We start from the raw sequence: 27,806 nt of genomic DNA, 5'->3' as shown, positions 1-27,806 counted from the left end.
GGCAGCGCTGGCCCATTAAGCAATGTGTGTTGTGGTAAAGGAATACTTACAAATATCTTAGCCTATGCCTCAGCCCCTCCTCTGCCTGGTCCTCCAGCAGAGGATATACCTAGCTTGGAACAATAATCAGTTTCTATTTGTTTTCCAGCCAGACTTTGTACCTATTTTATTTCTATTCTGTTGTTTAGAGATTAACCTCTGGACTTGGACTTGACCATGATCTTTAGGAGACTCTAACTATAAGGGGCTCAGACTCATGGGGACATGAAAATAACCAGCTGCAGCGGCTGGCCAGGAAGAGCTCTTAGCCAAACTATGCATTTCTAAAAATTTCTTCCATGCTCTGAAGGGACTGTGTCTATGACCCTTGTTTCCTCCTTTTTATGAGGAAAAAAAGAGTTGAGGTAACAAAGTCCTTCTTTAAAGAAAAGGTGGGTGAATTGGCTTTAATCACTCAGGATGGCAAGATTCATCATTTGGGTCTCTTGGGTCTTTCATTTGTACCTTTCCCTCTTGACATGACCACACAAAATTAACTTGTCTATATCAAAAACATAATAAGAAAACTATAAGGCAGAAAATTAAGTGAGGAAAAAAATCTGTATTTGCAAACATGAGGCAGACAATGGATGATGTCCTTCTTACATAAAGAGCTCTTATAAGAACCAACATGAAAATGATAGACATAATTGTAGAAAGCAAAGGGAAGAAAAACTTTAGTGACAGGAGCTTTACAATTAATGTGACATGCCATGCTGGTGTCATTTTCTAGTTTTAATATGTGGCTGGAAATAAATGAAACTTGGCCTCACTATGCTAAGTGGGAAAAGATTTGTGTTACCTTGACCTGGAGACCTACAAATATATATTTTCAGAGAGAAGGTTGGTCCTGGAAATAAGCTCGTAATACATTGCTGATCCCCAGGACTCAGGCCCTAGAGCTGGCCCTAGTGTCCTGTGAGGTTAGTATGCTCTCTGAGTTAGCTATTAATCATCATCCACAATTTTCAGGGGCAATGGAACCTAGGGCATGGGACAGAAGGCTTGTCACTGGGGAGATCTGGGGCTGGCAAAGGAAGAAAGTGTCTTGGCATGGGCTTAACTGATATTTATCATGAAGCCACCCTTTTCATGAACTAGTAGGTGTCAAGGCTAAAATTGAAGCTTTTTACTGACTAGGATGGAAGCCACTTCCTCCAACCCATGCTGGCTGTAGAGTCACAGATCCCTTCAACTGTGTCAATCACAAGTGTTTTCACAGACGTAGTTGGGGGAGTAAAAAAGGCAAAGGTGCATAGCTGGATTCAAATCTCAGCAACATCATGCACTGGCTGTGTGAGTTTGGGTATGTTACAAGTAAGCCCTTTAAAGTTTCCATTTACCTATCTATGAAATGGGCATAATGGCACCTTATTATTCAGTTGCTATAAAGATGAAATGAGAAACATATGTAAAATATATAATAATAGCCCAATAAATGATAGCTACTATTTTGATTCATTTGTTTATTTTCTGAATTCTGATTGTGTAGTAGGTTATGAGGATATGGTGATGTTCAGAACAAATGTGTTTGTCCTTTTGTAGGTCCCAGTTGGAAAAAAAAAAGCCCAATAAGGTGAGAGAATGCTGTGACACCACAAGCACGTTGCTCTGTTTGCCTCTGCCTTCCCCAGTCACACATATAACCCATCAACTCCTTAGGTGATTCAACCCAGGCAGGCCTGAATGAAGTTAATAATTCAGCTACTTATTGACTTTTCTGAACAAGCCTCATTTTCTTTCCTATCTGCAAAGATCATCACAAACCCTTGATTTCATGCAAATTCTCCTTCTGATTTCTCTAGCCCATGCTGTTTTTTTATTTTTGGCTCTTGGCTGGCAGTGGAAGGGACTGAAGTTTAGTCAATAGGCCACCCTGGCATAAGAAGCACTCCTAATGAAGGAAGAGAGAAAAGTGCCCGTGTGAGTGATGTTGAATAGAACATGATTCACCCTTCTCTGACTGGGCGGGGGTGTGTATGTGTGGGAAGGTTGGGGCTGATTTGTCATGCAGAAAGCAGGGACAAGGTAATCAGTTCTCTACCAGGTCTGTCTCGCCTGGATAATGAGACTTTAATAACAGGTTGCCTGAAGAGGCAGTTGTGTATGGGCCTCAGAGAACAAACTGATCAACAAGGCGAGGGTTTAGGGTGATTGTTATGAAAATTGCTGCTTCTTCAGAATGCCAGGACTCCCTCCCCCACACCCCACCCAGCAGTTCAGTTCAGTTACCTACCCAAATCTGCACATAGCAGGCTAAAATTAAGCAGGAGGATCAGACCTCAAAAGGCTGTTTCTTGGGTTCAGAAGATAATAGCTGCTGCTGCGCTAGAGCTCTGTCACAGGGGAAACAATGCCTGCCTGCTATCCGAGCTGGGCTGATGGAGGAAGGTGTCTGGAGTGAGAAGAGACTTATTGGAGGGCTGTGTTTCCCCAGTGGCCAGACCCAGAGACCAAATGAGTCAGGCTTGAGGAAGGTCAGGAGAGATGACCAAATGCCCAAGGAAGTCTGCAACTCATCCCCGTCACCCTGCAGGGTTTTAGCCTCTGAACCACCTTCTCGTTCTACCTTCAGTCCTGGATAAGGAGTTTGATTTAGGCAGTCCAGAAGGAGAGGAGTCTGGCCACAGAAGCAATGCCAAAGCAGCCTGGATTCATTTATATTGAGGATCAAGCTATGATCACAGTAGTCTGGGAGCTCTTTGGGGCCAGAGGCTAAGCCTTCTTGGTCTCTGAGACTACATACACAGGCTGACACCCAGGAGGCACTTAGGAAATTCAATGTCTGTTGCATGAGTGGATAAATGGATCTCTGATGCACATTTTGATTTCCTTTTCTCTGATCCTAGTTTCATGGCTGATGAATGGGTCAATATGTGGGTTCTGATGCCTGGCAAACCTGGGTTTGACTAAGTTTTTGGCCAAATAACGTACCTGCTCTATGTCTCTTTTTTCCTGGAGATAAAATAGAAAAATAATAACATCTGTTTTCTAGGATTGTTTGTAAGGATTAAATGAATTAATAGGATGCTTGTGAGTTGCATAAAATACTGTCTGGTACTTACCAATGGCACAATAAATTTTATGAATTTTTTTATTAGTAGTACTACTAGTTTTTAAAATTCTCTCTCTCTCTCTTAATTGCAATAGGCTTTAGGATCTGACTGAAATCCTCTGACACCCACAGTTAACTCTCAGAAGAATCCTTTACGAGTAGAAATCAGATCTTGCACTTCCCTTCTTAGCTTCCATATGGCCAACAATCAAAGCCAATCACCTGGCTGAACTCTTTAATGCCATGGGCAATCTGGCTCCTGCCACTTTCTGGAGCCCCTCTGGGCAGTTTAGTTTCCTGAGGAATGACAGTTTAAATCTTTCCATCCTAGACTGAATTTTAGTTAAAAAAAAAAAAAAAACGAAAGGTAGGAATTTCTTCCTTGTCAGGCTGCATCTGAGAATAACATGGAGGATGTGGGGAAGCATCTGGGAACGTGCCAAGAAGACATCATCCAAAGAAGCATGTTTTCTATGTATCCTTAGGTCTCTTTCCTCAAAGCTTTGTGGCTTTTTGGCCTGTTTCAGAGGCTCAAAGGTACCAGGCTTTTCAAATCCATGTCATGAATAAACATGAAGAGAGCAAATAAGTGAGCATTATATGATAGGAGAATGTCTGTTGTAACAGACTTTATTAATATCTTCTGAAAATCTACATTTTTACTGTTTATTAGAAAGTTATACAAAGATAAGAACTTATATTACATCTAAACCACTTTGTTTTGGCCTGCAGAGCTTCCGAATCAGGGTGCCCATGTTTCTACAGTGACGTAGGAACCTGGGACAAGTCTGTCCTCTGTGAGTCCCAGTAGGCTGATGCCCTTCCATGTTCCCCACCTCTGAACACTTTCAGCATGCTCCACACAGACGATGGCAGTGAGCCAGGTCCTCCATGTACCACAGGGTGACTTATCCCTGGTTTCTATTAATAGGGCCTTGGTTTGGGGGAGTTTTGCAACAAAACCCAGCCTTGGCTGCCCCAGCAGGACACCCCTGTGTGGCCAGATTCTTGCACTCTACCTCTCCTGCCCACATGGCCATTCCCTTAGTGCAGCAGCACATCTTCTTTCACGTGGCTCCCTGGCACAGGTCCCTCTGGAGCTGCTCTTCTTTCAGATTTCTTTCTTGCAGACTGTTTCTTCTATTTGTTATCATGCTTCTTTCTTGCAATTATGTGATAAACACCTGTCTTCCCTAACAACTGCAACCGTCATGATGAAAGGGGCCTTTGCTGTTCTAACCACCAAATCCCCATCATCAAGCTAGCGCCAGGTTTGAGCTTCCCCTTCCAACCTGTTCTTCACACAGTTTTGACAGCATTCTTTCTGAGGGCAGCTTTGAGTGTATCTGCCTGTTTTTAAAAAGGCCTTAGTGGAGACTGTAACACCTAATGAGGACTTAGCTCTCCATAATCTGGCTCCTTCTGGACTCCGATTTAGTCTTCTGCCATCCCTCCAACTCTTGCCTACCTGTGGTTCCTCAAAAATGTCATGCACAGGCTGGAATGCCCTCTTGTCATTCTCCAAAATCCTCCCTCAGGCCACCCCTTCCACGAAGCCATTCCTGGCGCTGCCAGGTGGAGTTCAGCAACTCCTCTGGCCTGTTTCAGTGGTCACAGGGTGTTACAGCTGCTGCTTCCCTCCTCTCCAGTCTTCACTTGTCTACAAGTTCCCAGGGGCATAAGGAATCTCATTTTTTTTTTTTTTTGGAGGGGGAGGACTGAACTCAGGGGCCCTCAACCACTGAGCCTCATCCCCATCCCTATTTGATATTTTTATTCAGAGACAGGGTCTCACTGAGTTGCTTATGCCTTGCTTTTGTTGAGGCTGGCTTTGAATTCTTGATCCTCCTGTCTTAGCCTCTTAAACTGCTGGGATTACCGTGCCTGACAGGAATCTCTTAATCTTCATGACTCCAGGACCCAACCCAGAACTTGGCATAGAATGGCTGCTTCCTAAATGTTCCTAAATGAATGAACTCACTTTGGAGTAGAGCACTTGCTTCACACAGGGGAGAATCAAAGGCTGCAGTTATAGCTCAGGTAGGTAGAATCATCAAATTCTTGCCAATAATCAAAATCTGGATTCAGTATCCTATTCTTTAGAATTTAGAAGCACAGGAAAATGACCCAACCTTTGAAGAGACTAGGCCTCTGCCTCAAAAGCACAGGGGTATGGGATTCCCATTCTTGTCAATTTCAGGTCAGAAGGTGGAGGATGGTCTTGAATCATAAAGATCTGTGCTGGGATCCTCTTCCTGACTTTGTGATCTTAATTAAGTCCAGGGTCTCTCTGTGCCTTGGCTTCCTGTAGTGGTATCTGTCATTCCATAGCATGGATTAAATAAGAGGGCAGATACATACATGTGTTTGTCATAACGTGTTGTTCAGCACATGATGCTGATTCTTCTTCATGCTTCTCACTGCCTCTACCAGGACTGTTTGGAGTTTTGATTTCAGCTCTGAGCCAGGAGTATGTGAAGCTCAGCCTCCAGAGTTGGACAGTTGGTGGCAGGTAGAACAGGCCTAGGATGGGGAAGGTGTATGAGGGCAGGGTCTTCACAATTCTCTCCCATAGCCCCACACTCTCCAGGATCACTGGAAGGAGAAGCTGGCTTGCCTGTGACCTTGGATAGGTGAGGCAGGGCTGGATCAGTGCTTTCTTCTTCTGGTGGCCATATGAATCTCTTCCTTTTACAATGTGGAAATTTTCCATAACTGTCATGGAAAATAGAAGCTGCTAATTTTGCCTAGCACTGCTGAAACTCCTTACATTAAAATAATTCCTGGGGAGACAGAACAATCTTAAGAGAGGTATTATTTTTGATTAGAAAAGTGTCAACCTAGCTCTGCTAGGAAGATGACTCCACAACAGTCTATAGAAAAGGTTGTCTGGGATCATCTTTTGAGGGATGGAGCCCACATTAATCTGCAATCAGAGTTAAATAAGCAGCTGTATTTCACCTATGAGCTAAGGACCTTTTGTTTGTCTATACACTAACAGTTCTGGGACTCCATACAATCTCTAATCAGAAATTCCTTGCTTTATGGAATATCTACATTTCAGCAAAGTTGCCTACAAAACCTCCAAAAAGCAAATCCTATTTCTCTATTCACTTCCATGATATAAGCAAAACTTATATCCCCAAGAAGAACAAAATTCCTAACAATCTGAACTGAGAACTTAAAAAAAAACTTTTCTATTTCCTCAATACATCTTGGAAAACTTTGATTTTGTACTCTGAGAGCATAAAACTGGTCTGAACACCTTGTCTTCCTCCCCTTTGGTTATTTTCAGTTTGTAATAGAAGTGGCTTGGAGATAATGAGCTGCCAGCAGGTGTGCTATCTGTCATGTTCAGACAGGCTCCAGCTCACAAAGCAGGGACCCTTGCATCCAAGTTCACCAACCAGCAACCTTTGCATCCACATTTCTATTCCTTTCCTTCAGGCCAGCCTCTGTTAGGGAAGTGGCCATGAAAAACAACCCAGACCTTTGGGAGAATCTTGGGTCTGAAGTGGAAGGAGGATGAGAAATTGAGAACCGCTTATAGGATCTGACTCGAGGGCTTGCTACTGCTTGATCTGGCTATCTACTCAATGCCTAGTGCTTAAAAATGCCTGTTTGCATGACCTGAAATCCTATCAGTATGATGCTTGCTTAGGTTAATGAGCTTCTGGCTTCTGAGATGCACAGAACTGACAGTGGCTTCCATATCCTCAACTGTGCAGGGATGGAGTCAGATCAGACCCATCTTTCTTATCCTGTGATCCAATACTACCTGTGCAGAACCCTGCAGAGTTTTTGTTAATATAGATTTCTTGGCCCCACCCTGTAACTATTATAATTGGATGCTAAGAGGTGTCCCAAATTTTGCTCCCTTTTCCCCAGGTGATTCTGGTGTGTTGAAGACCACTGACCTCATTAAGGGTGTTCATGTTGTGTTTTTATTCACATTTTTAGGTGAACCAGTTCAATCCATCAATTTTCTTCTAGTTGCTTTAGTGAGGTCTGCTAGTGAAGGCAATGGGCATTTGAGGGTGGGGAGGAAGGTGTGTGACTTTGAAGCAGGAACCCACTAGGAGTTAGTGCAGAGCTTGGTCAAGGGCTGGAGATTGCAATTGGTACAAAAAATTTATTTTCCTTATCTTTCCTTTTGTCTTAGACTATCTGCCTTACCCTCTACCTTTGGGACAGAACTGTATCTTGGTAAGTCTCTGGTGGGACCGGCTTTCGTGAACTGGCCTGGGACCACACTCCTAGGGCCAGCAAGGCTTTCCTGAGACAACTCTCTCTAGATTTCTAATAGCTGCCTTAAAATTTTTTTCTTTAAATTATTTATTTATTTTTTTTTAAAAAAATGTTTTTATTAGTGCATGATAGCTACACATAATATTGTGGGTTCATGCTGACACAATCACACATGCATGGAATAAAATTTGTTCCCTTTCAGTCCCCAGTACCTCTTCCATCCCTCCCTTTCTCCCCTACCCCTGCTCTACCTCTTCTACTCTACTGGCCTTCTGGCTTTCCCTTCAACTATTTATTATTTTTACATATGGGTGCTTCTCTGTGGTACATTTGCACGTGCACACAGCATAATTTGGTTGACTTCATTTCATAGTTCCTCCCCTTTCCCATCCCTATCCCTTACCACTCAACCCTGCTCCTCTACTCCACTCTACTGATCTACCTCACGTTTATGAAGTGTCCCCCCAAACTCCCCCCACCTCCTTATTTTGCTCTTGCTTCTGCATATGAAAGAAAACATTCAGCCCTGACTTTCTGAGTCTGGCTTATTTCACTTAGCATGATGTTCTCCAGTTCTATTCATTTATCAGCAAATGCCATAATTTCATTCTTCTTTATGGCTGAGTAAAACTCCATTGGGTATATGTACCACATTTTCCTTATTCATTCATCTGTTTATGGGTACCTGGCTGGTCCCAAAACTTGGCTATTGTGAATTGAGCTGCTGTAAACATTGTATCACTACAATATGCTGATTTTAGTTCTTCTGGATAAATATCAAGGAGTAGGACAGCTGGGTCATAAGGTAGTTCTATTCCCAGCCTTTTGAAGAATTTCTAGACCAAACAGCTGCCTCTTTTTTAAAAAAACTTTTTTTAAGTTGTAGTTGGACATGATACCTTTATTTTATTTACTTATTTTTATGTGGTGCTGAGGATCGAACCCAGTGCCTCACTTGTGCTAGGAGAGCGCTCTACCTCTGAGCCATAACCTCAGCCCTCAAACAGCTGCCTTTTAAAGTGGACTCTTGAATAGCATTTAGGAATCCAATTTTCCCTTGAACATGGCCAGAGCAGAGATGGGGAGCAGGTGGATCAGTTCAAAGTGGAGGTGAAGGGATCCTGCAGTGTATTCCAACCAACATTTCCCTTCTGTAGGATTGAGTCTTCTGAATCTACAGAAACAGATGAGAAGAGCTCTGACTTACCCTACAAACTCAAAGTTCCACAGGGTAGGCAGGTTTGGGTGGAGACCATGGGATGGTTTGCTGTGGAGCAGGCACACACCTGAGTGGGGTCTTCATCATCAGCATAGCTGCATTTATCATAGCTTTGAGTTCCTTAAGGTATGAGTATTATTTATTCTCAAATGGCTTTTTATTATCAAAGAAGATCTCTAGGAGGGTGACATACTCCAGAGAGCAGTCAAAAGGTAAAAGATGACATTTACAAAAATCCATTCTTTCTCTCTCTACCTCAATGCTCTACTGACTTTTCCTGTTCAATTAAATCCTATATACAGCTACACATCCCATTTCAGGAACTGCCAAGGCAATGACTATCCTGTTTCTTTCTTTTTACTGCACTTGCTGTTCCTTGCTTGTACATGTCCCCATCTGAAAAGGCTTGGGGTCCTCTCTGTCTGGGTCCCTCTAGTCTGCAAAGTCTTAATTACATTTTGAGCACAAGGGAGTCAACTGATTTTCCCCTTTCTCCTGATTTTACTTTTCTCCATAACTTCCTGAGCCAGAGATCCCAGGCCACCTTTCCTTACTCTCTCTATAGATAGCTAGGTTGCATCTGGTTGAAAATTATGGCCAGATCAGTTCCACTCTAGGTCATGGCCTTTTTCATGGTCCTGTAAGGGGAGAGAATAAAGGTTGTACAGATCAGCCAGGACAGCAGAGATGGGACAGAAGCCTAGGTTACCAGATGCCTAGTCTATTTCTTGGCTGCCTTTAACCTGGCTGTGTTTTTCCTATTTATTATCTCATTCTTGCTTATGAAGCATTTAGTGGGCAAATATTCTATGCAAGGCACTGTGCTGGACTGAAAATGGGAGCAACATCAGGGCCTCACCACAGAAGGCAAGACCCTTTGTTCCTAGGCTGACAACTTCTTCATGTCCAATAACAATGCATCTCATGTCAAGGGGATGCATTTAGCTCTCATCTAGCACATTTAGAGCATATTTGCTTGTGGGGACTTCAAGCTTATTTCCTTCTTGAAACAGTTAACTGCTGAGTTTTGGAGTGATATAAAGCAGTCCACCTAAATCAATAATGTGCTTAGCCTGAGCTGGTGGAGAGTTTGTCAAGTAGGCCACTAACCAGAGAGGGGTCTATAGTGCCAAATCTGTAGGTGTCTCTGCTGTTTGTCTTTCCTCCCACATTTGCCCCCATCTTCATTATCATAAGCACCATTTATTAAAGATTTATGATAAGTCAAACCATGTAAGTTTCCCATTTATTCTAATCCTGTATAGATGGCTCTCTTAGTATGTTTTATCCTTCCAGAATTAGGAAAAGCACTTGCCCAAGGCCACATAGTGAGTAAGAGGCAGAGTGCAGACTGAAACCCAGTCTTTCTGTCTTTTCTGGTGCTAAGGCTGCCATACAACCTGGGCCACCTTCAGGGACATTTCTCACCACTGGCACCAACTCTCTGTGGGCACACAGTTACTTCTTTTTTGCCACAGAGAGTAACAGCCTTTGAGGTTCAGCACTGAGGGCCACCCAGCAGGCAGGGCAGCACAATCCCTAGTTCTGAGCTGAGCAGCCTGACAGCCACTGCACTTGGTTCTTAGACACAAGTATTTTCCCTTGATGGTGATTTCTCCAGAAGCAGGGTAAGCTGAGGCCCTGATGTAAGGTGGGAATTGCTCAGGGTGCCTGCATGGTTAAGTCTTAGGGGCCGTCTTCAATTACTGGAAAACTTAAACACCAGACCACTTAGGGTTTCTTAGGGGTAAGTATCAGAAAGTCTCCTTTTAAGATTCTGGTAGGAGGTTGATGAAGGCAAGGAGAAGTTCTGGAACTGCATGGGTCTGGAAAAGGACTCAGGCTGGAAACTCTCTGTGTTCAGCCACTTTATATAAACTGCCACATCTATCCATGTAGGTATTTACAAAGACGGTGGAAAGACCTCTCTTCATTTTACAGATGAGTACATAAGGGCTTAGATAAATCAAGTGACTTGGCTAAAAGTCATCAGCCAATAAATGCCTTTGTCAGAGTATACATCTAGCCCTGCCACATCCTTTCAGTAGACCCTGCTCAGACCCTGAGCACAAGAGAGTCAATTGATTTGCCCCTTTCTCCTGATCTTGCCCTTTCCCCATCTCTTACTCTCTCTACAGATAGCTGGGTCACATATGGTTGAAAACTATGGCCAGATCAGTCCTACTCTAGGTCATGGCCTTTTTCATGGCCCTGTGGGTTCATACAGGTTCCATGTAAGGAGAGGGAAGAAGGGTTACACAGATGAGCCAGGGAAGAAGAGTTGGGATAGAAGCCCATGTCACCAGACACCCCACCAGCCTGGTATTCCCCACAGAGAGGAGGAGTTTTGAATTTTTGTAGACACAGAGTCAGTGAGCTCTGTGTCTACCTCCATGGCGTGTGGGTGCCATTGTGTTGTTTTGTCTGCTTGGCTGGCTAGAGCCCCTCAGAAGCAATCTCCAAATCCTGATATCAGTGCCTTACTTATCACCCAGGCCACATGCCTCCTGGCTACCTGGCCTGGGCCTCCTCTCTGGCTGCAGGGACATATGATGCTGTAGGACTTGCTCGGTGCCCATGCATGGGCATTGGTATGCCCAGCCAAGTGGAAAGAGCTGCTGACCCAGGCCAACTTGCAGACCTACTTCTCATGCTGTGTGACATGGCTTCACTATGGCCACCCTTAAAGTGTAGGTGAGTTCATGAATCTGACTCATGAGAGACAGCAGATGGGAAAGATCTGACTAGTAAGTTCCCTTTCTCATCCTGATGTGATGCTCCTTTCTCTGTACACAGCAAGTACTGAAAACGCTTGTTAAATGACTGAATGAACTCCTAACCACAAGTTTAGAGAAGTCTCAAGTACAAACAAATGAGTTCTCACAGGGACCAGGAATCTGCAAGATTTGGCTGAAAAAATATACTTGGGTTTTGTTCCCTCTGTAGTCTCCCTGGCAGGGTCCATCATGCCCATGTTGTGTACTCTGGCAGATGACGGCTTAGGGCAGCAACCTATATTTGCCTTCCCCATACCTTGCTTCATGTATTGCCCATGCAGTGAGACCTTGACTTTGTCCTTGCTTACCCTCCACCCATATTTCACTTTCCTTTCCCCTTCAGTATTATTTCCCTCAGATTACAACTCACTTCCTTTAATAAAGTGTTGGCATGCAATTTTTGCCCAGGGTTCTGTTTTCTAGGCAACACAGGCAAGATGATGATGATGATGCTAATGATAATAATTATAACAATAATATCAATTCCTCCCATTTATATGTTATGGGCTAAACTATACATGCCTTGACCAGATGAACTCCATTTACCCTGAGACTCCAATTCATATAAGAAATGCTTCTTCTATGAGAAAACCTGTCTCTGCCACTTCCCATTAAGCACAACCTGTTTGACAAGGCATGGTGGTTTAAAAATGTTTATGTTATTTTTATTCAATGTATTATGCTCTCATTTTAATTTCCATTTTTCTTGGGCAATGTACTATACCCTGTACTGGGTCATTTTGACCCATTTCCTATATTCCTGTGGTTTTGACTTACTGGTAGCTTGTGTTTTTTAGCTATAAACATGTACCCTACTTTCTGCAAGGGATTGAGGGTTGCAAAGGCAACTTGCTTGCTGTCCTTACTACCCCCCAGTGAATAAAGTCCCATGTCTTGCTCCAAGACTAACTTGGTGATTTATTTCAAATGTGCCAAGACATATTCTGTATGTGTGAGTTATATCATCTCACAAAATCTTCACACTATCCCTACAAAGCAGGTATAATTATTATGTCCATTTTAAAGATGAGGAAATGAAGGCTCAGAGGAGTTAAGGAAGGTGCTTATACCACACAGTGCATAAGTGGCAAAGTAAGGATTTAACCCAGCTCTTTTGTTCTTCCAACTTCAGAACCTGAACTCTAAGCCACCTTTGAGTACAGTTATCTTAAATCTTGAGAAATACCAAAGAAACCTGAATTTCTGTAAGAAACTACTTGCAAGAGACTCCCAAGAATTCCCAGGAAAGCCAGAGAGAGCCTCAGGGGAGAGCCCTGGGATACTCACGTTGTAAACGCTGGGTTGTACTTTGCACCTCGGTAGTAAGAATACAGGTTGAACATCCCAATCATGAAGGCCACAAATACCATGATGAAAATGACCATGAACTTGAAGATATCTTTCACAGTTCTCCCCAGGGAGATCTGTAGGGGCCCAAAGCTCTCGTTGGCTGGCAGGATGTACGCAATGCGAGAGAAGCTCAGCACGACCGCTATCGCATACAGCCCTTCGGAAATGATCTGAGGGTCTGAAGGCCACCACTTGTCCCTGGCTAAAAGAAAATATCTGGGTTACTGACTGGGGGATAGGATCTGCTCTGGAAGAGAAACCAGTTAGGCATCTTCAGGGGTCTCCAACCACATGACTTTCAATTCCTACCCTTTCAATTCCAAATACAGAACACAAGGTACCACCCTTTTGAAATGTGCTGGTCCACTACCTGGAACACTTTCCTCACTTCAAGGTCTGATTCATTCCCAATCATCCTTTAAAGATCTGCTCAGGTGTCACCTCCTCCAGGAAGACTTCTGTGACTCCCACAGGCTAGACAGGATCCCTATTCCCCGTCTGTTCCCATGGTTATCTGAACACACTCTGGTTCTGGTATTTGCCACACTGCTTTCTATTCCATCCCCCTTACCAGTGTTTACACTTGACACCCAGGTGCTGTCCCACTCACTGGGGAAACAGCATGAGGAGGTGACACAGGAGCACCTATGAGCAGGGGTTTGGAGTCAGTCAACTAATTTTCTGGAGCCTCGTTGTCCTCATCTGTACATTAAGGATCCTATCAACTTAGTACTATGAGGAAGATGAAATGAAATCTGATATTCAGTGCTCAGCATGGCACCTGGCACATAGTGGGTGTTGATGAATGCTTGTTAAATGAATAAATGAACACAAGTTTAGAGTGATCACAAGTTGGAACAAATAAGCTCACATAAGGACCAGGGTTAGAACTAGGAATGATCAGATTATGCCTGAGAAAATACTCTTGGGTTTTGTTCCCCAGGTGGTATGTGCTGAGAATGTTGCTTCCTGATTTAGCTAAGGCCCCCCAAAGTGGTGACCAGTCAGCATGTTAGCCATAACAGCTATCTGTTCTGGCTGGGTAAGAGGCTGGGACCAATCCTGAGCTGCAGAGACTCTGCTTGCAGTCACTGGTGACCACCAGGGCTTCAACTGCTTTCTGGGCATTCTTGCAGCAGAACAAACCTGCAAAGTGTTCCTACTGCAGTTCTAATGCCATGAGGAGCAGTGTCTATCACAAATCAGCTGTCTACTATGTGTCAGGACAAACATCCATCCTCAAGTGAGGGCAGTACTTCTCTCCCAAGAGAAGTGTGTGGGGCTGTCTGTGGTCATCACAATGACTAGGTAGGAGTATTTCTGGGATGCTTAATAGACTGCAATGCCCCAGACAGTCCCTCACCATGGAAATTTCCCTGCTGAAGAAGCCAATAGTGTTCCTGTTGAGAAATGCTAAGTGAAACTTAAATTGAGAAACATTGAGAAACCTAAATTAGCCCTTACACTTACATTAGCTGTAATTTTCACTACAGCCCTGTAGAGTAGATATTATTATTGCCATTTTTAAGATTGGATTTGGGGTATGGGGTCCTTTTCAGAGCCTAGTAAGTGCAGTTAGCAAGGATATTGCATAGCAATTCTTGGCACCCCAAGGGAGATGGAAGAGGAAGAATTTTATTCTTCATTTTCAAAGCTAGACTCTGTTAAATAATTATAATAATAGAGAGCAAGTAAGAAACCTTAAGTAAGGGAAGCAGGGCCACAAAGTTTCATGTAGCACATTCTAATTACTTTTGGAAATATAACAATATTGTAGATTTTATGTTCTCATCAAGGTCATAACTCAAAAGTTCATGAAAGACAATCAGAGAACAAATTATGTCTTTTCCAATATATCTGTCACTTTCCATGGATAAGTAACACATTTTAATAACATGAAATAGGATGTGACTTCTTCTATTAAACAGACACTAAAAAGGATTTTTCCTGCCACCTATAATTTAGCATTTTCAACCTCAGCTATAACCATAAAAGCTACACCAATAATCTATTAAGATAGACTTAGCTGTTGTCAGATCCTAGTGACCAGGTCAGAACTTTTAGTGAAAAATATGCTGCTTGGAATGACCTGTAAGAGTTATAATAGGTGTAAAACAAGCAGAACTATGATGATTCAGATCTAGGGGTTTTCATCTAGGAGCCATTTCCATGAGGAAAATGGCTTTATCACAACCTGAAAATTCGGGGTCTATATGGGGCTGTAGAGGTTGGAGAGAACCATTGGTTGTCTGGCCACAAGGGGGCTCTGTTCTCCCATAACTGGAGCACAAGTGAACACTGAGAGACGCAGATGATTTCCAAGGGCACGGGGTGAACCACAAAAGCAAGGACAATAATGTGCTATGCTTTGAGTTGGGTGAGACTTAATACAATTCATAAAGAAATAGAAGTCACAAATGAACAATACTGCAGCCTGAATCGTGGCATTAAGAAACATATCTCTCATCTTTTCTTGGTGAACCTTGAGCCACACGGAGGGGAAAATATACAAGCTTATTGTGTTTTAAGAAAGTCAGAATTTGCCAGATTAACAAATGGTGGTATGTGTGTGTCAGCCGGCTGGGTAGCCAAGGAGAGAGTAGATGATTTGTAATACTACAAGACTCTTCATTTCTCAATGGGGGGTTTTCCTACCAAATTTGCACATAATACAATTTATGTTGATAGTAAAGAGCAAATCAACTTTTTAAGTGACAATCCTCTACAGATCACTGCTGTACTGATCATGAAGATTTTGGAGAGGCAACAGCCATATGGCTTCATGTAACAGAGACATTCGACACTTAAACCCTTCAAAGTGTAGCAGCTGCCATTAAGGAAGACTTATTAAGCATTCAGCTACTTTTTATTGGTGAAAATAAATAGCTGTTGTTCCTTCACTCTCTCATCTTTCTTTTTCACCATAGAAAGTACTGTGTTTGAACAAGAAAATGACCCAAGAGAAAGTACTGATAAAACTATTACCATTTAGTGAAAATTTAGTATTTTCAGGGCATAGTGCTAAATTCTTCACAGGTACTATTTAATCTTCAAAACAAAAATTTTGACATAGGTTTTATTATTTCTGTTTTACATATGAGAAAATAGAAGCTCAGAATAGTTAAGTAAACACATGTTATAGGAAGCTACAGAACTAGAATTTGAATTCTGGTCTAATATTAAAGTCTGGGACATAAGTACCAGGCTATTCACCTTGACTTTCAATTCATCTCAGGCCAGGATTCCCTACTATACAAAGCAATCCTGTATTTCTGATTATAGTATTATCCCTGCCATGAAAACAACTTTCTTTTTCAGCTATAAAATAGGAACAAACAAAACATCAATTTTGTAGTATTACAAGGACTGGAGTTTATGTATGTCAGATGTCTACACAATTCCTGGCCATAGTAAGTCCTCAATAAATGGATGCAATAAGTATTATCATTATTATTCTTAAAATATCAATTCAAACCACATGGCTTTGTGGTTCAAAAGGTACTTAGAGGACCTATATCCATGGGGAAAGAACTTTCAAACTAGCAAAGAAGGCCTTATCTTTGTACAAAGCAGGGATCCAATATGGAAGGAAAATTTTGTTGGTATATACATTCCTTTTAGGATTGAATTCACATCAGTTTTTTTTTTTTTTTTAAACCAAAACCAAAAGCCTACAGGAATGCCCCCAACAACCTTTCCAAAATAAACTCATTCTTCCTAATACAGAGAGATGCGTTTCTAAGTCACTAATTAACTCCACATTCTGCTCAACTGGATGCACTGAAGGAATGAGACGTTTTGGGGGGCTCTGGGGGTTCTGACCTGGCAGTCAGTCGACATGACCCAAATCGGCCAAAATGCAAATCACAGGCTGTGACACAGGCCTAGTCAAGGGCCAGGGCCAGGGCGGGGGCTCAGACGCACCCAGGCGGAAGCCGACTCACCGTAGGTGAAGTAGGCCACTTCCGGCGGAAGTGAGACGTTGTGCAGCGTGTCGTCCTGCACGTACTGGTCCACGTACAGCTGGGCCTCGCTGGCCTTCAGGAAGGCCATGAACCGTGCGGTGAAGGAGGCCACGAAGATGGACAGCATCCCGAAGTCCAGGAGGTTCCACAGGTGCAGCACGTACTCCCGCGGCCCCTCCTCCCAGATTTCTTTACATTCCGACCAGATCATTCCTGCAGGAGGGGGAGAAGGCCAGGCCCGGTTTTCAGATCCTTTGGCATTTGTGACACAAGAGGGCACGGAGGGAACCGGGATACGAAAGAAAAGGTCAACACTTTGGCGCTAGGAATGTTGATGGCCAGAAGCAAATGGAAATGTGCCTTGATTCAAAGAAAGGCTTAGAATCAGGAGATCCTCAGATTGGGAGAGAACACCTCACTGGTCCCTGTCCTTACAGACAATTCCCTTTTTTTTGGAAGAGAGAAAAGAGTTCTTAGCTATTGATAGTTTGTTGGAGGCATAATAGGGGAAATATGGTTGCTGGCATTTACACATGGTAGACGTCTTAAGGGATCATTCCAGTCATTGATTAAATGTAGGGAAACTGAATCTAGGAATTTCTTAAGGTACCATATATGACCTAAAACCCAGTTTTCCTAATTTACAGACTAAAATGCTTTCCTCTATATTTCTGTAACTGTTTCAATGAGCTTTAGTATATGGTTATTAGGTGGGTTTTTTTTTTTTTTTTTGGTACCAGGAATTGAACCAAGGGATGCTTAACCACTGAGCCACATCCTCAGCCCTTTATTTTTTATTTTGAGACAGTCTCTTTAAGTTGCTTAGGGCCTTGATAAATTGCTGAGGATGACTTTGAACTTGCCATCCTCCTGCCCCAGCCTGTCAAGTTTCTGAGATTTCTGACATGAGCCAACCCACCTAGCAGTTATTAGTTATTAAAAAAAAAAAAACAACAATTAGGGGCTGGGATTGTGGCTCAGCGGTAGAGCGCTGGCCTAGCACAAGCTGGACCCGGGTTCGATTCTCAGCACCACATAAAAATAAAGGCATTGTGTTGTGTCCATCTACAAAAAAAAAAAAAAAAGATTCTCTCTCAAAAAAAAATTAGTTTTTAGTTTTCAAAAAATAATTTATTGGATTTTAAAGGCATAAACTATGTTAATATTTCCCCCATCCCTCTTCCAGTTCAGCCTTGTGAGGTGGCATGGGCTAATACTTTGGTGGGTATTCTTTTAGATCTGCACTAATACTGTAGCTGCTTTGCAAATGTGTCTCAGGTGACTATCTTTCTACTTCTTAAGAGCCTCAAAGCTGAATTCCCACCCTGTGGAGACTGCTGTTAGTGACTGTCTTGCCAGTGGCAGAAATACCAACTATCCCAAGCTGGCCTCCCTATTCTTCTCATCCTCACTTTGTCCCTTCATTGCCCAGTCTCTCTACTGCATCTCTGACTCCTCTGGCTGTCATCAGTGATCACAGCAGTTCTGCACATCCTCCTCTGGTAGACTCTCAGATCCTTCCTGCCCTTTTAATTTTCACCTCCATTCTCTTATCTCATGAAGTACAGGTCACATCATGGTTAACTTTCCTTTTCAAACACCTGAAATGTAGTCCTTATTTAACATCCAAATTCTAAAGCTAGACTGTTGAACCTTTCGATCTTCCTCTATCTCCATACATTCTGCACTCCAGCAGACCAGGTCTACCCATCAGTCTTCAAGAGTTCCACCCCCAGTCATTTGCTTATGTACTTTTCTTTCTTTTCCCTACACCTCAAATGCAAGCACATTGACAGATACCCACATCACAATACAGTGGGCTTTGATAATTCAGGTGCTGAAAAGCCTGGAGTCAAAGATGATGCTTGAGCAAACAGAGGATGAGGATGATGGTGGCTCTACCCTGGCCAGAGTATGACTGACTTGGTCATAGGCCCAACTCTCGATGTGTGTGAGTGATGAGCTGATTGCCTATACTCTTCTGGGATTCTGTCCAGGAACTGTTTTTGAATTTTTCCTTTTTATGGTGGAAATGGCCCATGAAATAAAAAGAATTGAAATGTTTTTCTAAGCAAAAAATAATTTGAGAGCAGCTGTTTAGAGAAGAGTCATGGCTTTGTGTGCTGAAGATCAAATTGGAGTTCCCACAATAGGAAATATCCCAAAACACTGCAGGTCTGTTTACAAGACTTCCCCCAACCCCTGCCTCCATCCCTCTCCATCCCTCCTCCCTGCTTTAACAAAGCTACTTCTAAAGCATACCCTCTAAAAATTTGCATGATAATTCAATGAAATAATAATTTTCTTAAAACACTGAAATATACTTTCATTTTGCCTGTTCAAATAGGTATTTTAAAAATGTTATTAGTAAAACCATTACAGGCTGGAAAATGTTTATTGCTTTCCTCTACCTCCAAATTAAAAATCCTAATGTTTTAGTGAAATTGCTTTTAGCTGGGCCTTAGGAGAATCACAGACTATCACTTAGAGCGATTGGCTTTAATTTAGGAAATCCTGGGTTCAGGTTATAGTTTCAACATTTAATGACAGTGACTTTTGATAAGTCCCTGGATTTGCTATGGGACCTCAGATTTTATATTTGTAAAATGAATGAATTGAGATTTTGAAGTAACTTCAAACACTTAAAAGCTCTTTGAATCTGAAATGCAAATTATGTACAGAAAACTGACTTTCCTGATGGGTAGAGTAACACCTCATTGGGCATTGCAAATCACTTTCTCCATGGTCAAATGTCTGCGTCAGTTTTCCTAGATTTATATATTAACTTACCCAGACTAATTTAAATTATTCCAAGGCCATAAGTAAAAGTAACAGGCCCAAGTGTTTGAGCAGCGCAAACGCTTAATGAAAAAAGAAATGTGTGAAATTAACTACTTCAGTGAGTGAAATGAGGCCCCCTACTTCCAAGTTGCCAAGGGTAGTTTAGGATTTGATACAGGAGCTGAGCCTCAGGGTTTTTTGCCTCCAGCATGCCAATCAAAGTATCCAGAGCCCAAGGGTTCAAGGGCTGTGGATACTGGGCTCTTGAGCCTCCTTCAGGCCAAATTCTCATCTCTTAGAGATGCCTAGAGCTCAGAGAACAAGGTCAGAGATAATTAAGAAGGGGGCCTGGCCAAGGAATAAGCTGGGACTTGCCAGGAAGCCTCGGGCGAAATGAGTAGCTTGATGTAGATAGCTTCTGAGTAATGGCCTGCAGGCTGTGGAGATGGAGTTTGACAGCTAAAAAAGCATTCACTTCCATCCAGGCTCAGATGGCATTCAGAAGGGCTCCCCCTTCGAAGTCCTGTGAGGCTTAAATATGCCCAGTCTTTAAATGGTCATTGCTTCCAGGTGTTCCTCTTCTCCATCTCAGGGCCCCACATATGCTTTTCTGTTCCCTCAGGCCAATTTCTTATCATTGGTCCAGGATACGGATGTTCTGTGAACTCACAGGAGGGCAAATATGCCTGGGAGTTCTGTATCCACAGGCCCTAATATCCAAGCACTTTATCAATAACCAGTCCTTTGAAAAACTCTGATCTCAGAAATTTTCAGGGTTTAAAAATGTCCTAAGAAAATTCCTTCTATTTTTTGTCTTCTTTTCTAATTACAGTAGCCATCAATTGTTGAGTTCCTTCTAGATACCAGGTCCTGTGCTAAGCACTTTATAAACACTGCATCTTCATACTAGTTGAATAGATAGTACTATCATTATCTCCACTCTATACGTGAGAAAACTCATATATAAAGGTGGCAAGTGAGTTGTGTAAAGTCACACAGGCAGTCCAGGCTTCTTGTTGCCCATTGTGCCGACTCTACTATGCCTTTCACTAAGTACAAGCTTACCCGGATGGGTCAGGAACTCACTTATCCATGGACCAGATGTTGACTTTCACTTCTGTGCCAGACGCCATTCTGGGGATGCAACAATCAACATAATGGTAGTCTTTTGTAACAGTGGTTGACTTTAATTCTTTGAATATAGCCCTTGCCATTCTGCCATGGCAACTCATTTTTAGACTGGACATGTTTTGTTCTTTTCCTTTCTCCCTGCTCCTCTCTAATCTCTCCCCATGCCTAATCTTAGCTTCTGGGAAACTGATTCACCTTTCTTCCCCATTTTAGGCAGATTTATCTGTCCTTGAGTACACATCCACCATAGGAGCAAAGTAATCTAGACTTTGGGGATTGCACTAGAAATCTCAGAAATGACTGTCTCCCAAATTAACAAGTGAATTAACAGAGGACACATGTAATGTAGCCTTTTAATCACCTCTTTGAAAGGCCTTGTTCCTGCTGATCAGCAGAAATGCTGTCTTTAGGACAAGAGTCCACTGTGTTTCTCCTTTGCTAAGTAAGAAATAAAATTTCTTTTTCCTCAAATCTGTGTCCTTGTTATTGGATTGGCATTGGGGACAAGGACTGAGCTTTTGGTAACATTTTCATAGTAATGTAAGTCTAGTGCTGGAGACAGATGTGTCCACAGGTCACAGTGCTATAGGGGGACAGATGTTGTAATGAAAAATGTTCAGGAAAGTCAACATTACAGTCATATGACCTTGGTATACCATATATCCATTGACTCAGTGAAGGTGTGAGTTCATGAAGGGGGTGACACTTAGGATGAGGGACAAGTGGTTGACTAGGTGAAAGGGCAAGGGTTGGCAAAATGTTCCAGATGGTGGCCATAGACATAAGGGGGAATAGGTCTTTCCAGGGAACTGAGGTGCTCCATAGGATTCAAGGGTCAGGCAGTAGCTACAGGTGAGGTTACTGAAAAGCTCTCTTTTAGGCAGTGCTAAGGAGACTGGAGTTCATTCTGAGTGCCTGGGAAGCCCCTAAAAGTGATTCGCAGGGCAGCCACATGGTCTGGCTTTCTGGAACGAACCTTGGAAAGTTGTTTGGGATATTTTGTTAGGAAAACTTACCTAGATGTAAGTGGAGACTGTTAAAATAACTCAGTGCTCATGACTTTATAGTTTTACTCTTGGTCAAGCCTAAGTGTGTGATTTTGGAGCTAAGATGTAGCACTGCCCTCAGAGTTTATAATCCTAGGTGGGTTCAGGAGAGGCAATTGCTAGACTTTTTCATTTTATAGATGTGGAAACTGAAATCCGGAGAGGCAAGGCCACTAAAGAGAGGGGGACACAGTCAGGACTGGGTTTCCTGACACCTGGTCCCAAGCTCATTCCCTTAACACTTTATTTTATTTATTTTTTTTTGTTTTGCTACTGAACTGGACATTTGTATCTCATTCCAATTGAGTGTTCAGTACTGTAGCATCTGTTTAAGAAGATATTGCCAGTTTTCCTAGGAGATTGGGGCAGAGTGAAATGGTTCTATTCCTGTATGGAGGAATCACATGCATTAGGAGAGGTTTCCTGACCTCCAAGCCTGTAATGGCTTTCTGGGAACTACTAACATTTTATATACTCTCCTGATGAGAGTCTCTAGAGATACATGCTCCAGTTGAGAAGCTTATTATAAGCTCTTCAACTACTCTAGAGTTACTGTGTGTAATCAGGTAATAAACATAGGCCACTGATGTTGGGGATTCTTCAGGCTGGAAGGAGTGATAGTCTCTGGTTCACTTCATACTCTGCAAAGCCACTCATTTGATAGTTCTACAGAATATACGTGCCTACCAGTAAATTTGTCCTTCCTTCCTCAGTCATGCTTCTTACTTGACATCCTTGATGTTATGTCCTCCTGGGTTTTCTTCTACCCTGCTGGCTATATATTCTTAGTCTCTGTTGGCCTTAACCTCTCCATCCCATGCTTTAAATATCTTGGGTTGACAGAAGTTTCTAAAATTCTGCTGATAACCAGGAAAAGTATTTGGAGTGAAGGAAGAACATATTTCTAATTGGGTTTAACTCTCCTGTGAAATGATACAGCAGAAGAGGAATAATCTATATGCTCAATAGGAGAAGGCTGGGGAGTATGGTAGAGTATTGCACTCTATGTGGCCACTGAAAGAGGTCACTGAGAAAATTAAATGTCCATATGGAGAGAGGACTACAGTTAAACAGAAGATGACAAGAGCAGTTGCAAATCTGTATGACTGCAGAAATAATAACATTAATTTAGATAAGAAACAAAGAGCATACATATAGTCTTGTCAGAGATGGTAACTATTATGAAGAAAATCAGAGAAGGGAGGAAAAACAGAAGAGGAGGAAGTAGAGTAGGGAGACTTGCAATTTTAAACAGGTTGATTAAAAAAAGACCTCATTTTCAGAAGGGGGATTTTTGAGCAAAGACCTGAGGATGTAAGGGAGTGACCCCCACAGCTCCCTGCAGGAGGAACTCGCCAGGCACAGGGGCCAAGCCTGGACAGGACTTCTGAGGCAGAAGCAGTGAGGCAAGGAGACTGGTGGGCCTAAGACAGGGTAAGTGAGAGGAAATGTGGTAGGAGGAACCATAGAGATGGGGCAGAGAGCTGAGGGCATTATAGGCCATGTGATAACACTAGTTGTCACACCGAGGCAGATGGGAAACTACTGAAGAGGTAGAGTGACAAGATTTGAGTATCTTTTAAATGGATCACTTTAGCTTTTGTGCAGAGAACAGACTGAGGCATGGGAGTGGGAAGGGCAGAAACTGGGAGACTTGGATAAGGTCATTCACCTTCCTATGGCTAAAACCTCCATCCCTGCATGGAGCAGTTTGGACTTGTTGGGTCCTAAGCTTCTCTTCAGCTCTAGAGTTGATTATGGCAAAGAGGGAACAATGACTCGGGTCTTTTCATAACCAGTCTGTATGAAGTATTACAGTTATGAGTGTGATATGTCATGGGGAGAGAGGTCTGTGGAGTTGTCTTTCTAACTGATTCAAGGCCTTCCTGGCAGCGTCTGGGAATAGAATTCTAAGATGCCATCAGCAGGGGCCTGGTACAACTTTATGCTCTGCTACTTCTGAGCAGAGAGTGGATTAGATGTTAGATCTCACAATGGAACAGCAAAAAGAGTTCATCATGATTATTTTTGTCATAATTAAAGAGCTCCAGAAGATATTTAGAACAAGATAATACTAGTCCTATTTATAGTTGCTTCCTTAGTACCTGACAATAGTGCTTAATAACTAAATGCTTAATGCAAATGCTTAATAACTAAAACATACTTATTGAGAAAAAATGGATAAAATAAAAAACATCAGAAAAGAACATCTACATGTTCCCACCACTGCATCCCAACAAACCATCTGCACTATGCCTTCACCCTCCCTCCTGTTACAATAAATGAAGGGTCTATGTTCCTGGTAAGGCCAAGTCCTCTACTTCGACACTGGATCTCATTGCTCCACCTGTTGAGAAACTTTGCTTCCAAAGCTGATGGTCCATCCTTAGATCTCATGTTATTTGATCCATCAGTAGTATTTGACATAAAGGATCACTCCCTGGTTCATAGTTACTTCTGGGTCACCACTCTCTTAGTTATCCTTTTATCTCATCTCTTTTTCTGGATACTTCTCATCTTTCCATACCTAAACCACTGGATTTATCCTTAGTTCATCTGTCTATATTCAAAGTGAAGGTGATCTCATATAATTTATGTAAATATACCGGTATGTCCAATTTTTTGTTTCCAGACTCATTTCTCCTCTGAACTTCAGACATATATATATCCATTTGTTACTTGATGTTTACTCTTAAATGTCTAATACATAGATCTCAAGCTGAAGTCTTGATTTCCATTTCTCTTCCCTGTCCAAACTGATTTTTGTCTGGCCCTATCTTAGTAACTGGCTTTGTGCTATCCCATTGCTTGAGCTAAAATACTTGGAATTGTCTTTGCTCTCTTTATTTCATATCCCACATATAATACAATAGTAAATATTATTGGATTTTACCTTCAAAATATAATCACCATCTCCTGCCCTCTTACATTAACCATTTACTATTTACCAATTGCAGTGGCTTCCTAACTGGTCTGTTGCTTCTGCTATTTGTCCCACAATTATCTGTTCTTAACACAGCAGTCACTGACTCTTTACTGAATTCACATGATGTTATTTCTGTGCCCAGAATTCTGCAAAGCTCTTCTCCTGCCTTCATCTCTACTTTTCTCCTCTGTATTTATGTACTCTAGCCACATTAGAATCCAAAACAAGCTGGACATGCTTGATGTTCTTTGAGCATGTCCAGCTTGTTTTGGATTCTAGGCTTTAACATATACTGTTCCTTCTGCCTAGAATGCTTTTCACCTTATCAGAGAAGGGGGATAAGTGTACCTGCTCCTATCTGCTTAATTACTCTGAGAGGGTGAAATGTGAACAGAGATCTGAAGGAAAAGAGGAAGCAGGTCATGCTGTTACTTATTCAACATACCTCTCTCAATCAGAGGCATTTGTTACTAATTGGATGTATGAAGACATTAAGAAATTATTATATTTCTTTTAAGTTTGATAATGTTTTTCTGGTTATGCTTTCAAAAAAGTATCCTGATTTCTGTTACCAGCCACTCTGGAATAACAGAAGAAAAAAAGAAAGAATTATTTTCAGACATTGGAGACAGCATAAGTCTGTTATTCCTAAGTAATGGGAACCATGAGGTAAGTCATATGAGGACACTGGCTGTCTTTCTGGAAGCACATTCCAGTCTGCCATGCATAGGAGGGGGCCCAGAAACACAGCAGGCAGTCTCCCTGAGTGAAGAGGCTGAGATTAGAGCTCAGGCAGAACTCCAGAGAGAAGGGTACTGTGCAAACACAAGCAAGCAAGCAAGCCAATCAACAAAACCCCCTGAAGGAAACAAACAAAAAATTCCAGAGATTTAAAGAATTTGAATGTTTTTGAATAATAAGTCATAAAAACAAAAAGTGGATTCCACATACAACAGTCAGGGAGCTATAAGTTGGACAATTTCTAGAGCTCTGACCATAAGAGCTGAGAGTCTTTACTGACCACCAGGACTTTCAGTAAGTAGAAAGACCTCAGAAGTGAATCTCCATAATACAATGGTAAACAATCCTTAGCTTCTCCAGATCCACTCTAAGAAGGAATGGAAAAGAATGAAAATGATGTGCAAATATCCTTTCAGAATAAAGTAAAACACTCTTTAATCTTTTCCCCTTATAGTGTACTAAGGATTGAACCCAGGACCTCACACATGCCTGGCAGTGCTCCTCCACTGAGCTACACTGCAGCCCAACTCTTTAATGGAAGACAATTGCTATGATTGAGTATGGTTCAAAACTCACATGATCCCCAGTGTGTTGGGAGATGGGGCCCCATGTTAGGTGTTTGGGTTATGGGGTCCTCATGTGTGAACTGATGCTTTCTCACATGAGTGGATTCTTGCTCTGTGGGACTGGATTAGGTACTGTGAGAGTAAAGTTTTATAAAAGTGACGTTGCTCCTAGTGTTTTCTCTCCTTCGTGCATGCCCACTTGCCCTTCCACTTTCCACCACAAGTTGACACAGCACAAGGCTGTCAAGCAGATGCAGCTGCCTTATCTTGGACTTCCTAGCCTCCAAAGGTGTGAACCAAAATAAACCTCTTACACAAATAATGAGAAAATGTTACCCTCTAAATTCTAGATTTATATTTATTATCAAGATTTTAGGTATTTGCAATAACAAAAATATCTTTTAAACTATACAATTTTATATCCTTTTTTTAGAAGCAAAACTTGATTTCCTAAGGCTTTCAGGAGACATTTTTAAATGATCAAAATAAGGTTTCCCATGAAAACCATTTTACAATCATTTTAAATATATTTTTAATGAAAAATACTTAACAAATTTTTTCCCAAACATTTCCTTTCAAAATTGGGAGTTATTTCACAAGCCTGTGCATTTTAAACACTAGCTCACATAAAAGCTGACTTTGACCTTCTTGTTGGTCATCCACTTGCTATTTTGTCTGCCAAGAGTATATTCATGAGGGGAGGTTGAGTTCAGAAATCAGAGTTTAATAATGGCCTATTATAATTGAAGGGGGGGGGCAGAACAAAAGAAAGAGCAACTTGCTTACCTAAGACCCACTTCATGATGAGCATTTCTGTCCAGGAGAACTGTGTAGTTTTCACTCTGAAGATCTGTTTTGGGTAGTCTGTGAAGGTTTCATTGGGCAGGGTTTTAACACCTTCAAATCGGTCGGATGCATTTACCACTAACAGTCCCAAGAAGATTGTAAAAGAAACTGCATGGGCTACAAACTTCATGAAAGGGCTCCTCAGGGTTCGTCCTAGCTGAAAACAAAATGTGCACAAGATGTGTTAAACTGGCAGCTCTAGGTGGATGTAGGTCTTTCTTTAAAACATTGATTTCATCAAACCAGAGTTTAACCAGAGAATCTTCCATCTTAGACAGACTACTAACTGAGCCCAGACACTGTTTTCTCTTATATAAATGTGAGATGCTATTTGACCAAATCTATTTAATACTGACCTCATTTTTTTTTCCTATTTAACAGTCTTAGAGGGGCTAATAGAAAGGAATGGAACACATTGATGTGTCATCATGTTACATCTGATTGCACAGATACTCTTGTCTGCATGGATATGATTTTTATGTCCTTCAGATCTGGGAAAAAATAATATGTCTGAATAGAATATACAATTTCAAAAGATATATTTGAGGTATGCTCTTTTGCTATTTAATTAGGATTTAAGCTTAGATCGTTTTCAATCTTTCTTCTATCTTGATAAACATTTTAAAAATCTATATATTTCCTGCGAGGTACTCCTTTAACTGTGTTCCCACAAAATTAGACATTAAACACTTTCATTGATAATTATGCATATTTTAAAATTCTCTTTTGATTTAATTTTCAACTTAGGTATTATTTTCTTTCCATACAAGTAGAACTTTATTTTTTCCTGCTTTCAAAAATTCTAACTTTACTATGGCATATTTATAGAACATAGATTATGCTATTATTTTAAAATTTATTGAAGTTTTTGTTATGGCCTAGTGTTAATTCTTCATTCCACATGAGTCTGAAATAGTCCAAAATTTGCCCTATTTGGGAGCAAGTTTTGGTCACATTTTCTCAGATCTCAGGGCATCCCATCCAAAGATCACTTAGATCTTTGAGGGCTAAATTAAGGGCTATACATTGAGTCCTTGCTGAATCCCTATTAATGAACTTACTTGGGTCTCTTCCTGGTCACTGTTGTCATCCTCATTTAAGCACCAAACCTTAGCC

General features: G+C 41.7%; 1 protein-coding gene across 11 annotated transcripts in view; it reads right to left on the bottom strand.

The window, feature by feature from the left end:
• Positions 1 to 27,806, bottom strand: part of Trpc7 (transient receptor potential cation channel subfamily C member 7) — a 316,931-nt gene that overhangs the window by 19,516 nt on the left and 269,609 nt on the right. For all 11 annotated transcript variants that reach the window (XM_005333202.4, XM_078048930.1, XM_078048914.1 and 8 more), the window contains 3 exons: positions 26,631 to 26,847; positions 16,633 to 16,866; positions 12,626 to 12,890 (listed from right to left, as the gene is read on the bottom strand). In XM_005333202.4, the coding sequence (XP_005333259.1) occupies positions 12,626 to 12,890; positions 16,633 to 16,866; positions 26,631 to 26,847 (716 nt within the window). The remainder of the gene's footprint in view (positions 1 to 12,625; positions 12,891 to 16,632; positions 16,867 to 26,630; positions 26,848 to 27,806) is intronic.

The sequence above is a fragment of the Ictidomys tridecemlineatus genome, chromosome 1 (genome assembly GCF_052094955.1).
Source record: "Ictidomys tridecemlineatus isolate mIctTri1 chromosome 1, mIctTri1.hap1, whole genome shotgun sequence".
NCBI classification, from domain to species: domain Eukaryota; kingdom Metazoa; phylum Chordata; class Mammalia; order Rodentia; family Sciuridae; genus Ictidomys; species Ictidomys tridecemlineatus.
Note: the sequence above shows the minus strand (reverse complement) of the source record. Positions and strands in the feature narration are given on the sequence as shown.